The sequence below is a fragment of the Electrophorus electricus genome, chromosome 2, assembly GCF_013358815.1.
Source record: "Electrophorus electricus isolate fEleEle1 chromosome 2, fEleEle1.pri, whole genome shotgun sequence".
NCBI lineage: Eukaryota > Metazoa > Chordata > Actinopteri > Gymnotiformes > Gymnotidae > Electrophorus > Electrophorus electricus.
In genome coordinates this window covers 21,357,126-21,369,833 of record NC_049536.1, presented here as the reverse complement: position 1 = coordinate 21,369,833, position 12,708 = coordinate 21,357,126, and the positions used below count along the sequence as shown (strand labels likewise).

General features: G+C 43.5%; 2 protein-coding genes across 4 annotated transcripts in view; both read right to left on the bottom strand.

Annotated features, from left to right (window-relative positions):
* Positions 1-5,668, bottom strand: part of LOC113577151 (protein diaphanous homolog 1) — an 85,427-nt gene extending 79,759 nt beyond the window's left edge. For 2 of the 3 annotated variants that reach the window (XM_035521919.1, XM_035521923.1), the window contains exon 1: positions 5,017-5,668. In XM_035521919.1, the coding sequence (XP_035377812.1) occupies positions 5,017-5,124 (108 nt within the window). In that variant the 5' untranslated portion in view covers positions 5,125-5,668. The remainder of the gene's footprint in view (positions 1-5,016) is intronic. The other variant, XM_027009639.2, reaches the window with a different exon arrangement.
* Positions 5,669-7,965: 2,297 nt separating this feature from the next.
* On the bottom strand, positions 7,966-9,635 carry LOC113577155 (small integral membrane protein 32). The gene is made up of 2 exons (XM_027009642.2): positions 8,832-9,635; positions 7,966-8,635 (listed from the first exon to the last, which is right to left on the bottom strand). Exon 2 carries the CDS (start codon positions 8,595-8,597, stop codon positions 8,274-8,276), a length of 324 nt encoding a protein of 107 aa, XP_026865443.1. The 5' UTR covers positions 8,598-8,635; positions 8,832-9,635; the 3' UTR covers positions 7,966-8,273.
* Between the last annotated feature and the right edge of the window lie 3,073 nt (positions 9,636-12,708).

Below are 12,708 nucleotides of genomic sequence, written 5' to 3'. Positions count from 1 at the left end.
GTTAGCTCACGATGAAAATGGGCTTCAACCGACAAAAATTGGATATGCCTGTTGCTCTATTGTCATCGTTTTGTTCTTTGCAATACCTGCAGACCTGCAACCAGTTTTGACTGTGCATGTTAATATCACTTTGTGTAAAACATTGGCTGGTATATGCAAATTTTAGTAGCATAAATATTAAATCAGTCAAGACTCACATGACAGTGTTTGGAACTGATCTGTTTTATGACCTTGCTCGGCTTTTGCGGATTTACATTTGAAGGAGGTTACAAAAAAATTTGAAGATCACAGTCAGTTCCATGAACGACACTCTCCTTATTCAACTCTGCCAAGGTAAAGAGTTTTCCTATTCTCTGGCACCTCTTAAATGATGGGCTGTAAATTAATTAGTTTGCTGTCTGAGAAGTCAGAAGAAGCATATAATCTGGTCATATAATCCAGAAAGTTCTATTTAAAAGTGAAAATTTGTGATATAGTATGCAAGATAAGAGAATGACTGCACGAGGACGAGAAAAGCAAACAATGGTGCAATAGCTCAGGAATGGCAATAATCAATAGCCTCTGGCACTCTGGGTAGACGCTCCAACCTGTTTGCCTGGTATGTCTCTAAATTATGCAGTTCTTTCCAAAAATGGTCTTTTGCATCTTCCAAATTCACTGCTGGGTGCTGTTATCAGTAACACTTGACACAACCGCTGATGGCAGCACTACTAAAATTAAACTTTATTTGACTTACTGGTATCTCTTTGCATTTTAACTACAGCATAGATTCGATCTGAAAGCCTAAAGAACCAGCTATAACTAACGTTAAGCTTGTGCGAGTCCTCTGGAATGGCTCGAGAACATCCTGCAGGCAGTGCTTTTAGCAGACCTCAGATGGACAGCAACACTGCGCGTGTTTGGCTGTTCTGCAAGCAGTGATTGCTTGCACAGTAACTTCCTTTGTCCAATGGTTACAGATATAGTAGACTTCAAAATATAGATATTGTTATGTTTAGGGGACGCCTGTGGGTCCTTAGCCATCATATAGCAGCTGCATGTTACTTGCTAAGGGATTCGACAGAGGGTCACTGCACTGGTCTTTGCAAGGCACTCACCACTCCTAGAGTAGCAGCAACAATGCTGAATTTCCTTAAACCACCACAGTGTGAATGGTGGAGGCCCAAGTCGTCAGAAATACTTCAGTAAGTCTTTTAAGCTGACAACGCTTCATGTAACCATTATGAGCTGATGGAGTTTTTTCTCTGATGGGACCTTAATGAATTGGAACAAAATTATATACAGACCAATAGTTTAGCATGGCATGGTCAGGTCATATCCATTCTGACTTAACTGAAACAAGCAATATACTTTACATTTAAAAAAAAAAAGAATATTAGTCAGGTGTGTTGGAACTTAAATATTCAGGACAGTAGACATTCAAGACCAGAACCAATTACCCTGGTCTTACTAGCAATTAACATACTTTTCCATCAATGACCTTAATTGTTCAACCATTTGCTCAATAAGTGTAAATGTATTATTCATGACATTATCCTGTCTAACATTCTGACTTGGAAGAAAATCTGAACACATTTTAATCATTCCTAAAGGGTTCACCAACTTCCTCACATTTGTAGTTTGCTGCATAATAAATCATACCACACAGCTGTAACATTAACATTTCCCTGTGTGATAGTGTTTTCACATATCAGTCTTGGGAGGGCAAGTGTTTGTACAATGTTTACAAGACATGCGGAAACCATAGTTAAAATCACCTTCAAGAGGAAAGCGGGACCAAAGATACCAACAGACAGCATGTTAAGCACACACCCTGTACACTTCAATGTACTTTTGTACCACCACAACCCAGAAACACCTCAGGAGTTAATCTTGTTAGAAAATGATTTGCCATAAAATGAGTAAGATATTGTTCTGTCCAGCACACCTTCATGAAGCATTTATTTTATGTAAATAGAGGAATTAGTCATCTCTTCTGCACCCACACTGAAAGCAACCTACTTTAAGTGGCAAAGGCAAACTCTAAACCTATGCTTACAGGCATAAACAGCTCTGCCAGTCCTGCAGTTTAAGGGTGTAGCACAACTGAGCTAATCATTAAGTCATCACACACTCAATTACACGAGTTGGTGATGAACTAAGCAAACGGGGCACTGGTGTGCCCCTAAATGACAGTGCACACATGCTAGACAGAGGGCTACTTGTCCAGGAAAGGCATGGAAGGGTCAGACATGAGTTAATCACTGCTGTGTCTGAAAACAATATAAAATCCCAGTCACGCGGGCAGGTTCACATTTTGCCATCGTGTTTCATCAGTCCGGTGGTGTTAGAGCGATGACCCCCAAGATTAGAGGGAATCAGCTACAGCAGAGCACTGGGGGTGATGTGTGCCTTTACCTAAGTAAGTGATTTAAGCAGTGACCTAGGCCTCATTCCCCCCCTTCAGTCAGGGGTCATTCTTTACCCTCCCTTCAACACACAGACGCACACAGACACAGACACAGACGCACGCACGCACAAGCAACTTCTTTATCTACACATGACCAATCACCTTTTAGGTCAAGGGATGTATACGTGTGTGGTGTCTATGTTCAATTTATTAATACCCTGCAGTTTGAGTCTGGATCAAGGACATTCCTCTTCAGGTTTGAAGTGCAGACTGCACACTCTGCTAACTCCGTGCGCCAGAGTGGCCCTGCCCACTCCATGACTATTGACTATGCTACCGGTCAGGCATGACACTGCACAACTTATGCATGGTCGTCTCTGCTGCAGCACAGAGGCCTAGAACAGGATAAATAAGACCAATGGCAAAAAACAGAATGCAAAACAACATTTTTCTTAATTACAAATATTTCCCTCACAATCCCAGTTGGACCCGGATGCTGGCTGCAGAATTTTTTTACTAGGCTTCTAAGGTGCAAATGGTTCCTGTCATTGACAAAGTTTACCCACCAGACCAGTATGCTCCATTAGCACGTCCTGTGCGTTTTCCAAATTGTTTTGAAAACATTCAGAAACACACATGCACAGCCAAACAAGTACAACTGAACCTTAAAATGAAACTTGAATACCCAACAGCAGTCACTGGCGTTTGGTCTGTTGAGCCGCATTTTAAATCCGCCTTCCTGTCCTTTACCTGCAAAGGGCTACTGTGTACAGGCAGTCCATCGGTTCCAGCTCTACACGGCCCTGTTCTTGTTCCAGCTCTGCCAAATCCATCACCTGGATTGACTAGTGAGCTCACCTTGCTAACAAACTCAAGTGGAACTGAAGCAAGTACCTGTTAACAGAACAAGCTGAGATGCAGGGACCTACTGTTTCTAATGTGCTGCACTGCTAGAAAGATGTTTGCCTTGAAACAAACCAAAACACAAACAATAATACACCACACATATAGAATATGGCCGTATGCGTAGGTTTTCCAACAGTTTGTGGCATTATTCTTAGAATAGTATTCTTTATTCTAATGCTGGACTGTGGGAATGTTTTTTTAAACATTCCCAGGTTTCTTACATTCTGGTTTGTGATTTACAGTCCTTGACAGCAGGAATGTGCACTTGACATGCTACAGAATTACTTGTTTTGCTCAAAATGTGCTGGCTACATACACAGTTGACTCCTGAGTGGGGTTTAGTGGCCAAAGCATGTTTCATCGCATGTAAAGGATGTTAATTTTAAAAAAGGCCATCACAAGTACCAATGGATTAGATTTGGTTGTTTGGTATCTAGAACAACAAGAGAGATAAGAAGGATGCAACCCACACTGATTTCAACAGCAGATGTACATTTATAGGCACATTGCCTACTTCATTCATGTTTCTTTGGAAAGTCGATGGGATCTATTCCACAACCAAATAGGTGGCCCAAATCTAATGTTTACAACCTTCCTACAATAAAATGGGTGGTTTCTAGCATTATGGATTTTCAAACGCCAGGTGTGTTTGGGACTCTATGGTAACCTTAGGCAGGTGAAGATCAGCTTTCTTCAGATGAGAAGTTGGTAAGATAAGGTAACACACCCAGGGCCGACATCCAGAGAGGACAAACAGCACCGCGCGGGGCTGATGTTTCTGAGCGTGCTTCATTGTTCCCAGACCATGCCATAAAATAATTCTCTCCCTAGAAAAGCACATTACAGACCCAGACTCTGTCCATCAATTAAATTATGCTAAGATATGCTAAACTTTTTTGTGACTCTTAAGATGTGCAAAGTTACTGTCTGAAAATCTGCCATTAAAATGGGTTGAGAAAATTTTACTGCTCTGGCGGTCATCGACACTTGCCATTCAAGACAGCTGACAGATGTTAAGTTTAACCACACTTCCAAAATTTTAATTAAACTGCTGTCTAGAAACATCGTCATTTATCATGCTGAGTTCATTAGCTAACCTTCCTTTACCACCTTCCTACATATCTGCCCATATTCATATTGCTCATATTTATGCTAATAGAAAAGTGCAAACCTTTCACTCTGAACATCTCCTACAAAGACTTACAAATGTTACGTCTGTGAGATCGAACCCACATGCTTCACAGACATCAGAACTCGCTAACGGTACACGACCCAACCCAAACTTCACAGACATCAGAACTCGCTAACGGTACACGACCCAACCCAAACTTCACAGACATCAGAACGCATTTCATAGTATTACTACTTCCTCATTAGAGATGTGGGCACATAGCAAGCTTTCTTACAAACCCTGAAAGCTCTGAAACTCCCCTCGGCCTACCAGACTTACAAAAATAACAAGTACCAGTTAGCTTTCAGAACGTTTCGGTGATAGTAATGTTTCTCATTATTTTAACTAACGTTAGCTAGCTACAACAACTATACTTGCGTAACGCTACAGCTAACTCTGAGTAAGAGTTGAGCCGGGCAACCATACCGCACTGCTATCCTAAATAAGATAGATAGTTTAGCTAAAATGCTTAACGCGTCAACGTCTAAAATTCACCATGACAGCAACTAGAACTTGCAGGAAATATATAAAATAGAGAAGAAAGACTTACAAACTTCTTCTTTCCTTCTCCGTCTTCATAATTTTTCTTAGACTTTTTGTCTTTGCCGCTTTTCGGTGCAGCGGCAGAGGCTGAATTTCCAGAGTTAGGAGGATCCATAATTACTCGATAATCAGTGTACTTCGAAGATGCCCCTGACGTTGGCCTGTACTCACACAGCCCAGCAGAAGCGACACGGCTCCCTCGTCCCTATTCCCTCAGCCGGCCTGGACCCCTCACTTAGTTCAGGTCAAGAAAAAGGGAGGGAAATTCGAAATTGAACCCCCAAATGCACGGAAGACTGATTTTATCATAAAACAAAACCTTTCGCGCAAGTGTTTGAAATGGCACTGACGAGAAAAACAAAAAACCCATAAAGATTCGCCTAAACAACTTATCTGACGCAAGCTAGGAATCACACAAGTTTGGCTAACCTTTACTTCAGAGTTAGCTAGCAGCGCCAGACTTGCTCGAGTCGGTCGGGCGCGCCAAATTCGGTTCTTTCTAGCTTCGTAACTTTACCAACTTGTCACGATAACATCCACTGTTTTTAATCCGTTCGATGAACATCATGTTTCAGGCCTTCCCAACTTTATTGCCATAACTGTGAGTGGAGAACATTCTCCGGCAGCTCTGTTAACTCCAACACAATGCAAAGCTCTTCTCTTCTTCTTCCTGTCTCACGCAGGTTAACGCGAGGGAGGGGCCATACGCGCGCTACTACCTCACCTGAGACAGATACATAGATTTCAAAAAGACATTGATCAAATAAATAAATAAATAAATAAATAAATAAATAAATATATATATATATATATATATATATATATATATATATATATATATATATATATATATATATATATATATATATATATATATATAGAAAATGAAACATATGTCCGGGTAAATGTCAATTCCCAAACCGTCCTTACAAGACCCACGATTTCAGACTTAGGCCTATTAGTAAATTAACGCAACAATACATTTCTAAAATTTATTTAAAATCAAGCATCTGTTGAATGCACATAATCACAGGTCACGTTATAATGCGCGTTAACCGAATTTGTTACTTAAGAGCTCCACCAAGTGCGTAGAATATGAACAGCAGCCGGACAGTCAGGTTCAAAGGCCAAAAGCTTGTTGAGTTATAGACCGTGTACGCGGGCTGTGGGGTATTGTTTAAAGGAGAAAACATTGCATTTGCCAAATTGACCATTAAATTCCTTTGATGTCTGTATAAAATGTCAATATAAAATTGCAGGCATATCCGCATTACTGGAGTCAGTTTCCTCATATTAAGTCCTTGAAAGGCTGATTTCGCTCTATGTTTGTTTTTGTTTTTTTCGTCAAGTGTATACTAACGGACTGTGAACGGTTAACTGTCAAAAAGAGCCAACTGTGGAGAAGGAGAATGCACACCCTTCGTACACCTGTCTTCTTTTTACCACGTTATTATTCTACCAATGCAAACTTAACAATATATCTAGGGCTTGGAACCAGAGGCGTATAAGTGACATTTTGGGTGAAAACCAGTTGCCTATGTGGATATGTGGAGGGTGGAGCCAGCTGTGGTTACCGTGGTAATCGGAGCATTAGGGTCTGTAGCCCCCAAACTGGGCGAATGGCTCACTCTAACCCCAGAAACAACATCCGAGATCTAGAAGAGTGCAGGAACAGCTAAGACTCTACACAGGACTCTCAGGCATCTAGTAGAGGACCCCGGCTTGAAGGTGAAAAAAGGGGGAATATATATGAATCAAATTAAAGATCCATTAGAGATCCATCTAATAGCAAATAGCAGATATAGATATTAAACCAATTTTTAAACAAATTATAAAAACGTTTGTTAATAATTACAGACATACAGTAATAAATACATAGTATGTGATGTAGTTGTACTCTTGTAAATGTCCCATTTTACAAGCCCTGGTTCCAAGGCCTGGACATTGTCCACAACAGTCTCCTTAGGTTTCCTCAGAAACCAACTCAACACAACTTTATTTTTGTCGCCTCCCAGATCCCGCGATTAAGATTTATAATCGCTTCTGCACTCATTCCGATTTATTCGCTCTCTCGAACGCCCACCTCTGCGCAAATTCTCAAAAAAATATCTGTATTTTGACTCACAGTTGGGCCTCGGTTGTCCTTTCTTTCAGTACTCAATTTGCAGCGATTACAGATTCATCACCTGCCACTATTCGTTCACATTGCTGATCTTTGGCTTAAAATAGATGCTGCAAAACACACACACACACACACACACACACAAGATCGCGCGCGCGTTGTGCAAGCTAGTTACGCCGCTGAGCAAGGTGGCGCATTGACAGCAGGCTGCTGGTGATATAACATCACGATTTAAAGGACAATCGGATATTTTTACTAAATGCCACAAATGCTGTTAGCTTTCGTGAATCATTGCTCCCTTTCCCACTTTGAAAAATGCTACTGTAGGAAACGATATTGAAATTAGTCTTAGGTCATGATTTGGAAATGGCAAGAAGTTTTCTTTCTGTTCATGTGCTCTTTCTTTAGCGTCTGTCGTCATATATGGGACAGATTATATCGGACAGAATGATCCTTATCGAGGACTGACGCTTTATGATATGAATGCAGAATCATAAAGATACCGTAGCTGTCATGGACAGGACCCCGCTATGCGCACATCGATAACTAATATGCCCCAGCATGTCCGGATAGTCATCAACTCCTGGTTTGTGGCGGTGAAGGATATGCCATACGCACAAACGTGAAGACGTTTACATTGCAGACATTGAAGACATTGCAATTAAAAGAACTGTATTATTAAAGATTGTTTAAAATATTTAGACGTAGGTTAACAGCCTGCGGACGCTCAACGCTGCCAAGAGGAAAATTAATCTTCATCCTTATCTTACATTTCATTTATGTCTTCATTTAACCACTCACTGTGTTTCTCCTCCAATGAGAGTCCATAATGAATGCTGGTGAATATAAGATTTAATGATGGATTTACAACATACAAGAAAATAAACTGTATTACATTCTGCACACGACATGAGAGAAAATTCACGAAGAGAAATAGTCTAACATTGCGGTGTATTCATACAAAATGTTTATTATTTTTGATAGAATCACTTAGGCAAGAAGCGCGGCAGTCAGAGCCCCTTGGCTTCTGTCGCCGTTCAGCCCTCCACGCGGCGCGCACCAGCTCGCGGACTAAACGCAAGCCAATTTTCACCGCATTAAGGGGCATTGTTCCGCGTGCCCACATCATCGCGTGCTCCATCTCATTTGTAAGAGCTCCGGGCCTCGCGCAGTGACCGGTCGTAAGGCATGGAGGCAAAGAAAGAGTTTCGAAGTTGACAGTTGATGAAAAACACAATCAGCAGCACTAACAGAAACAGCACGAGGCACATCACCACGTATGTCGCCAAGTCCGGCTTGTTCAGTTCCCCCTCGCGCAGCCCGCTGCCGCGACCCGTGGGCTTCAGGAGCGCTGACACGCTAACGGGCCCGTGAGAGACATTAAGTGGTGCCGGTGCGTGCGTCTGGGTTATCAGGTCCAAGTCTCCTGCCGCCGCAGTGGAATTCAAAAGCATTTGCCGGAGCATGACAGCGCACCGCCGTGGCTTCCCCGGTCACCGTTAGGCTGTAAGGAAGAAAATCCACGTTACCAAAGCAGTTTTGGGATGTGACAGAATGAACCGCGTAGACTAGAAATGTATTACACATACCTCCTCACTTAAAGGACTGCAAAGTATTTACGCATAAAGAAAATATCGGTATATGCAATGGACGGCATTTTGAGTATTATACTTAAAAAAAAAATCTAAATTATAACTTACTTTCTGTGCGTCGCGGCCAGAGGAGCCTGGGCGAGATTGAGTCGGTGGGTCGTCGTGTGCGCATTTCACAAACACAACCTCTATCCTCCCGAGCCACCAACTCCCCCGAGCAATCGCGCACCTCAGACGATTATTAATACTTCCACTGGTAATAAATCCACAAGCGGTTGTTTCAGTTTATCCATGTCTCCTTGTGCGCGCAGCAAGCTCTGTACCCTGACCCGATTCTTAAATCGATAACAAAACACTTCCCTTATTCAGAGCAACACCAAGCAAGGGCAGCTCCAACTCTTCAGGCGTCCCCACGGTCTCCACGCAGCCACGTTTTTTTCAGCGCCTTATCGTCGCGATGACACGTCTCAGAAACATCGCGCCTTACGCCATAAACAGCTTCCTGTGAAGCGTCTTGTTTCTGTCAGGTTTCTATGGTTGAAGACGTTGGGCAAGATCGCACACTTACACGGAGCACAGCGATTCAGGTAACAAGTGTAAGCCCGCTACCCCTCGCGCGACGGTGACCGGGGCGCAAAAGGACAGTTCCGTTCTTCCCGTCTCGAGAACATCCTCCAGTTTCTAGCGCATTTTTATATCCAGGAAAAAGTCGCTGAGTCTTGAGCCCGGATCCGTCATCACCGACCACTACAAACACAGACAAACACACACAAAAAAATCTAACGATAATGGAATAATTCGACACTCGTTGCATTTGCTCTCGACTCAGTCGCGAGAACCTTGTGCGGAGAACAGAGTGGCTAGGAGAGGGCGCGCGGGGATGGCTAGGAGCACGTGACGCGCTTCGTTGCCCTCGAGCAGGCACTTCAATTTGCGCACATGTGACTAGAACAATTTCAGGGGAGTGCGGAATGTCTCGGCAAGTTTGAAGAAGAACTAAAAGAAACGGCGAGGAACGCAGTTAAAGGGCCAGGCTACGGGTGAAAGGTGAGGTAGCTTTGCCGTTTGGTGACGTTTTGTTTGGAATTTGCTTCTAAGCATAGCTCAAGGACTGGTTTTGTTGCCTATTAAAATAATGAAACCGCAAACTCATAAAGTGAGTGTGGGCGTACAGTTCTACACTAGCTAGCAACTTGGTTTATGTTTACGGCATTTAGCTGACGCTTTTATCCAAAGCAATTTATAGTCATGACTGAGTACAGTTTGAGCAATTGAGGGTTAAGGGTCTTGCTCAGGGGCCCAACAGTGGACTCTTGGCAGCAGTGGGGCTTGAACTGGCAACCTTCTGATTACTAGTCAAGGACCTTAACAAAGACTTGTTCAGCATTAATGACTGTGTATACAAGACACATAGGAGGAATTTAGAAGAAGGTCTGTTTGTAGTATCAAGAAACAACACAACACAACACTGAGGTGTAATGTACCATGAAAATTCATGAGTGTCTGTCCTGAATTCATGAGTACCTGTCCTGAATTCCTGACTACCTGTCCTGAGTTCATGAATACCTGTCCTGAATTCATGAGTACCTGTCCTGAGTTCATGAATACCTGTCCTGAATTCATGAGTACCTGTCCTGAGTTCATGAATACCTGTCCTGAATTCCTGACTACCTGTCCTGAGTTCATGAATACCTGTCCTGAGTTCATGAGTACCTGTCCTGAGTTCATGAGTACCTGTCGTGAATTCATGAGTACCTGTCCTGAATTCATGAGTACCAGTTATGAATTTGGATGCTTGTAGGTTCAGTATTGCAAGGGCTAGGGATTGCTTAGGGATTAAAAGGAACTGATGGCCCATGTAGAGAGACCCAAACGATAAAACTCTTTTGCACTTTTAGTTTGTTTCATGTAGTGGAAACACCAGTGAAACATCGGTTTAGAAGTCACATGACCCTGGAAATAAACAGGCAGCTCTGTCTGACCACAGCAGTGCTGATCTACACGTGTGAACACCTTGTCATAGTGTGTACACAACTCATAACTGCAACACACCACAGAAACAACCTAAATCTCCCGGTCACATTTTCTCACAAACATCCATAATTCCCAGAGTCATAATTTTCCTTGCTTGTGACGCTTTCTCTTCCACAGGTTAAGCTTGCCATTGGCCGTGCTCCGCATTCCCACCCCCGTGCAACATCTCTGACTCACTTTCTCCTCTCGCTGTCCAAGTCAATCTCCTTACACTTCACTTTGTGACAGGCAAAATCTCTCCACCTCCTTACGTCCACTCAGAGGCTCGTCATGGAAACCACACGTGGACCAGCCAGAGAAAGAACAAACAAGAGCTGGAATTCTTTATCTTTTAAATTTTTTTTAGGTCTGTCTCTGCAAACGTTGATAATGGCGATCGTCGGGACCTCCACGGGGGGGGTGCCTAACGGACCATGAGCCAATTAAACGTGCCGCGAAGACGCGCGATTGCCACTGTGGCTTCCGTGTTCCCGACAAGCCTCGACGGCGGTGCCCGTAACAAGGCAGGCGAGCTGAGAGTCTCAGTAAACACACGCCTCCTCTCCAGCGGCTCCCACCACGACGCCGCTCGGAAGGGAGAGGAGGTCAGGCACGTCCATGGCAGCAGCTGAGCTGATGACTGTGAACGGCCCCCGCGGGGAGGGAGGAGGTGGGGGAGTGGGGGAGGGTGTCAGCGCCTCCAGAGTGGTGTGTCTGGCCGCACAGTCCAGCTGTCACCCTGGGGGTGAGCGGTGGAGGCCTGGTCTGTTCTCCAGAGAAGAGTCTTCTAATCCCAAGCAGGGCTGCACAATGTCTTGCTTGTTGTTATATATTGTTATTACAATATTGTGCATACTGCAGAAGGCTGGAATATGTAAAGTAGAGCCACAACTAGACACATTTTTATATGCCTTCTGACAATTTAAATGCTGCAAGGGTTGCAAATTTTAGTCAGCAGAATGCAGACCAACTTCAATTTCACAAAAAGCTTTCGCCAGCGTGTTTTTTTAATATCGCAAGGTATAGTGCAATATAATCACAGTTACAATATTTTGACCATGGTGTGCAGTGCTCACCCATTTTTCTTTTAAAATGTTCCTCAAATTCGAATAGATCGTGTTAACACCTCGCCCCACACTCTAGGCCTGTGAGCTGGTGTGTGAACAGAAGCCACTAAAATAGCCCCGAGCCTCCGGTTCCAGCTGCCGTCGTTGTGGCGTAGGCCTTCCCTGTGTGGGTAGTTCCCATTGTAATGCAGAGTCATGAAGCTAAATCACTGCTGGGTCTTACCCTCACTCAAGCTGTCAGCTCGTCCCAGAGCCAGTCAGCTTTGCTTCACACTATACCGAACAGAGATCACGTAATTTCAGGTGTCGCCACGGAGCCCACAGCGGTTTGAGCGCCGTGGGCGCAGTAGGGCACTGTGGGACAGGGCCCCTCTGGGGTTCGTTAGTCACTCACACATGCCTGTGCACAATAACCAGTCAGGCAGCTTTAGCGAAGGATATTACCAACCTCAGGGAAGGTCGACTTAAGGAAATCGACGATTGTTTTTGTTTTTTTGTTCTTGTTTTTTTTTTTTTTAATATACTCCATTATTTTGGAATCATCATTTTATGCAGTAGCAATTTTTTTAGCACATCAAACAGAAAAGATAATATAAAAACATTTGATTATGAAAAAAGTCATTAGCCTAATGTGTGCAGGCTTGCCTTGATGTATTCACAGCTTGACTGTTCTAGGGTTTAGAAGTCTCTTCTCTAATTCCTAAAGTAAGTCAGGAGCCAGGATTCTGTGCTCTCCCAGAGCTGGGGCCCCGCTACGCTACACTGATCCCTCTCTGTATATTTCTGAATCCTCAAACATGATCAGTATGTACCAGCTCTGCCAGAATTCCCCTCTTCATTTTACACGGCTATGCAAACCACACGGCAAAATAAACAGACAGGATCCAGGCTGGCTCGTAGGAGTC

What these genes read in the sequence shown, in the direction of transcription:
- LOC113577155 (XM_027009642.2), bottom strand. Translation starts at nt 8,597, where the DNA reads ATGCTCCGGCAAATGCTTTTGAATTCCACTGCGGCGGCAGGAGACTTG.